This window comes from Amphimedon queenslandica, unplaced genomic scaffold (genome assembly GCF_000090795.2).
Source record: "Amphimedon queenslandica unplaced genomic scaffold, v1.1 AMPQUscaffold_11982, whole genome shotgun sequence".
Taxonomy (NCBI): Eukaryota; Metazoa; Porifera; class Demospongiae; order Haplosclerida; family Niphatidae; genus Amphimedon; species Amphimedon queenslandica.
The window spans coordinates 2,536-6,563 of record NW_003547779.1 but is presented as its reverse complement, the minus strand read 5'-3'; the positions used below and the strand labels follow the sequence as shown (position 1 = coordinate 6,563).

The window sequence follows — 4,028 nt, the reverse complement described above, 5'->3', positions numbered from 1 at the left end:
TTGATTCCTGATCTAATTACTATAGAGCTACTCCTACATGTCTGTAGTACTTTAATTCTTTTATAGTATGATTACAAAAGATGATTATTAGATTTTCATAGTAATTTGGTAAGTGTTGTCGTAGACTACTGTCATATGTTGTCTCGGTCAACTTTATTTCGAATCTAGCTTTATATAAACAACATGAGCATTATTAATACAAGAACTGCACAATGTAGACAGAAGGAGATTACAGTTAATTATGCTATTACACTGTCTCGGTTCAATATTTTGCCAAAATTGAAAAGGAAGGAATTATTCACTTTCATAATTCATTCTTCTTAATCCTTTTGTGTATTACTATTTGAACAGTTGTATATAAAATTTACTAAACAATTTGTAAATGCATAAACATGCCTTAACAGTAAGTACATTATACTGCCTTAGGTCACCATGCTATGAAACACCCTGCTTCAATAACAACCACTATAATAACAGATATGATAAAAGTTCACAAGAACATCCCTAAGATAATTCCTAGTATTTTCATAGTGATTGTAATGCTTCTTGGGCTTGTTACTCTCCCTCTCTCTAGCCCACAAACCACTACATACTATATTAATATTGTAACCAAGTTACAATAGTCTTGACATATAATGATATTAGTATAACTCATAGTCCTTATCATAGCAATAACAGGTTTACTTCCCAGCCAGTATTACCGATACAGTTAGGAGTAGCATATCCTGCCAGAAACCAAGCGAATGAAAATGATCTCCCTTAAGTGTCTTCTCTGCCTCTTCTTATTCATTAGTCAGCAGGTTAATTCTGAATATGTCAAGTGTGATCACACCACACCGGTATGCGAGTGTAAGGAAACTGCTGATGAGGTGTGTGAGTTTCAAATGGACATAGAACTCCTCCAGACATTCACACGCTATGAGGTTGATCAGGCTAATGGTGACTCCCGTGGTACAGCTGGAAGAGTATGGTATATTGATGACAATGGTAACTACCGGCCATTAGGAAGTAGTGGGCCATGTGGAGATGACATTCCTATTGGGAACCCAGCATGCTCTGATCCTTTTGCTGTTGATGGGTACACGTTCCGTTCCTTTATAGCAGTCAATGGGCGAATACCAGGACCGACACTTATTGTCAGTCAGTACCAGTTGGTTAAAGTGAATGTGATAAATCGATTGGCATCAGAGAGTATCTCTATACACTGGCATGGAATGCATCAAAGGAACAGCAACTGGATGGACGGAGTAGCTCACATTACACAGTGTGGCATACCACCACTGGCTAACTTTACTTACATATTCAATGCAACTCAATACGGGACGCACTGGTATCACTCTCACAGTGGAGCACAAAGGACTGACGGTCTCTTTGGAGCTCTCATTGTTAATGAGAGAAATGAGGACAATATAGAAGAAGTGATGGCACAAGCGAACGTAAATAGAATCATTGATTTACCTGGTCAGCACACACTAACACTCCTTGACTGGCAGAAAGCAAATTCCATTGACCTCTTTACCCAAATACACTCAAGCATAAGATACTTTGATGTGGAGAGAGCAGAAGATTTGACATCAGAAGAAGCAGAAGCTCCAAGAACAATCTCATCTGATGGAGCAGAAGTAGGACCAGTCACTTATTGGTCTGGTCTAATCAATGGGAAGGGACGGCATAATACGGTTCGGTACAATAAAGCAAATTTAAGCATTTTTGACGTGTCTCCTGACAGGGTCTACAGGTTTAGATTGATTGGAGCTCAGAGCTTGTTTGCTTATCGTTTCTCTATAGACAGACACAACCTGACTGTCATTGCGACAGATGGCGAGTACATTGAACCAGTTGATGTTGATTACATTATCATACACTCTGGGGAAAGATACGATTTTCTTCTGAGGACCAAATCAGTAGCTGATGTTTCATCAAAAGCCAATTACCTGATACGAGCAGTAACACTAGAAATAAATAACGTAACAAGGTCATTGTTAGAGACTAACACCGCTGAAGGTATCTTGCACTATACTACAGAGCAAAGACCATCCCCTACAGTGTATGCAAGCATTGCTAGTGACATAGAGACAGACAGTGAGAGGTGTACATCAGACTCACCTTGCAATGCACTCAATTGTCCTTTTAAAGCATTTCCAGACTTTTATAATACAAACTGTACGCATGTTCACCAACTAAACCTACTATTTCCACTTCCTGACAATGCCCTACCCGACGTACAAACAGATGACAAGCTATTCTTTAATTTTGGGTTCGAGGGAGTTCGACAAACGAGTGCTATCAATGCAAGGAATCTTCAGCTACCACCAGTTGCTCTTGCATTAGCTAGTAAAGACGAATTGGAGGATATTAGCACTAACAGGTATTGTACTGGTCTGGATGATGAGAGAGTGTGTGACAGAGATAATAGAGAGGTGAGCCAAATATTATCACCGGAATGCTTCTGTACACATGTTGTTGATGTAAGCAGTGATCGCTCTGTTCAACTTGTTATATCAGCTATTGGACCGGATCCAAAAAATCTAGATAACTTCCTATTTGCACACCCGATACATCTACATGGACATTACTTTCACGTAGTTGATATTCAATTTGGAGACTATGGCAAAGCAATACAAAACCTAACAGCTGGTAATACGGACATCATCTGTGGTGGGCAATACCTATGTACTAAATTACAATGGAATGAAACAAAAGATTATTCTATTGGTAAAACTGGTAAAGTTCGATCTAGAGCACCATTGAAGGATACACTGTTAATACCGGCAGGAGGATATGCCGTTGTGTATTTCAGGACTGATAACCCTGGTTGGTGGTTTCTACACTGTCACATTGAAGTACATCAATTGGAGGGGATGGGAGTCATTATTAATGAGGGAGATAGCAAGACACCAGCACCTTATTTCCTGCAGAGTTGTGGTGACTTTACGTTTACACAAGACCAATACAACAGGGCCATAGCTGGTACTCTTAATCCAACTGATCCTCCAACTGGTAATAGTGGGTATGGTACTGTGGCTTCTGTCTTCATTGTCATAGCAACACTTGTTGCTATGATTGCTACATAAACATGAACCTATCTATTTTAGACTTTACTTATTTTGTAGTGAGTGAGTCATTCATTAGTTATTATTATTATTAGTTGACTAGTGGTTGTATCATTGTATACATCATGTGTGTTTTGTGTGCACTAGGTACATTTATTAGTATAGTATATGATTAAGCTGACATGTTCTTATTTTATAGTCATTTTGATTTGATTCCTTGATATCTGATTTTAAAATTTAGCAAATACTTTTCATCAAAAATTGTTACTGTAGTGATTTCTTATACTATCTGTTATTAAGAAAGCTTGACTAATTTCCTTACTAACATAATTTGATGAATAAAAGCTCGTGCCTGAAGAGGAGTATAGGAACACTATTTGAAATTGATGTGTTATGTAAGCTGTTGCATATATTGGCCCTGAATCAATGATGTCTCCTGGAGTGGTTCTTGTCTCTCTTCTTTCTCTTGTTCTAGTATATTCTGCTGCTGGTTTGGAGTGTAGGATCTATGTCAGTTCATCTCATGGTATCAATAATACCTCTTGTTGGACTGGAGGAGTTCAAACACCTTGTGCTACTATTGATCTAGCTATACAAGGAACTGCTACTCTACAATACAACTGTTCATCAGGTATCCTTATCAACCTGTCTCCTGGTACATATACACTAGACACTACTAGTCTACTAGAGCAACAGCTACTGAGGAATAATGTGAGTATTATTGGTATGAGGGATGGTAATAGATATGAAGAGGTTAGTATCACGTGTCTACATGTTTCGTCTTCTTCATATAACTGGTTGAGGTATATTGTATTTGAATGTGTTAGTCTTTATAATTGTAACAATGTTCCTGTTACATGTACTGAACCATCCTTTGATATTACTACACACAATGAACCAGTACTGGGGAATGATGCTGGTCTAAATTTACAGCTAGAATTAGGCTACATTGATACAATCCTATATTGTCATGAT

The 4,028-nt window shown here is 38.1% G+C and overlaps 1 protein-coding gene and 1 long non-coding RNA gene across 2 annotated transcripts; one reads left to right on the top strand and one right to left on the bottom strand.

The window, feature by feature from the left end:
• The first annotated feature begins 574 nt into the window (after nt 1-574).
• On the top strand, nt 575-3,276 carry LOC100639333 (laccase-1-like). Its single transcript, XM_003390727.2, has one exon. It carries the CDS (start codon nt 744-746, stop codon nt 3,072-3,074), a length of 2,331 nt encoding a protein of 776 aa, XP_003390775.2. The 5' UTR covers nt 575-743; the 3' UTR covers nt 3,075-3,276.
• Nucleotides 3,277-3,465: 189 nt separating this feature from the next.
• LOC109588599 (uncharacterized) lies at nt 3,466-4,022 on the bottom strand. Its single transcript, XR_002188257.1, has 2 exons — nt 3,593-4,022; nt 3,466-3,559 (listed from the first exon to the last, which is right to left on the bottom strand). It is a non-coding gene; the product is annotated as an uncharacterized LOC109588599 (long non-coding RNA).
• Between the last annotated feature and the right edge of the window lie 6 nt (nt 4,023-4,028).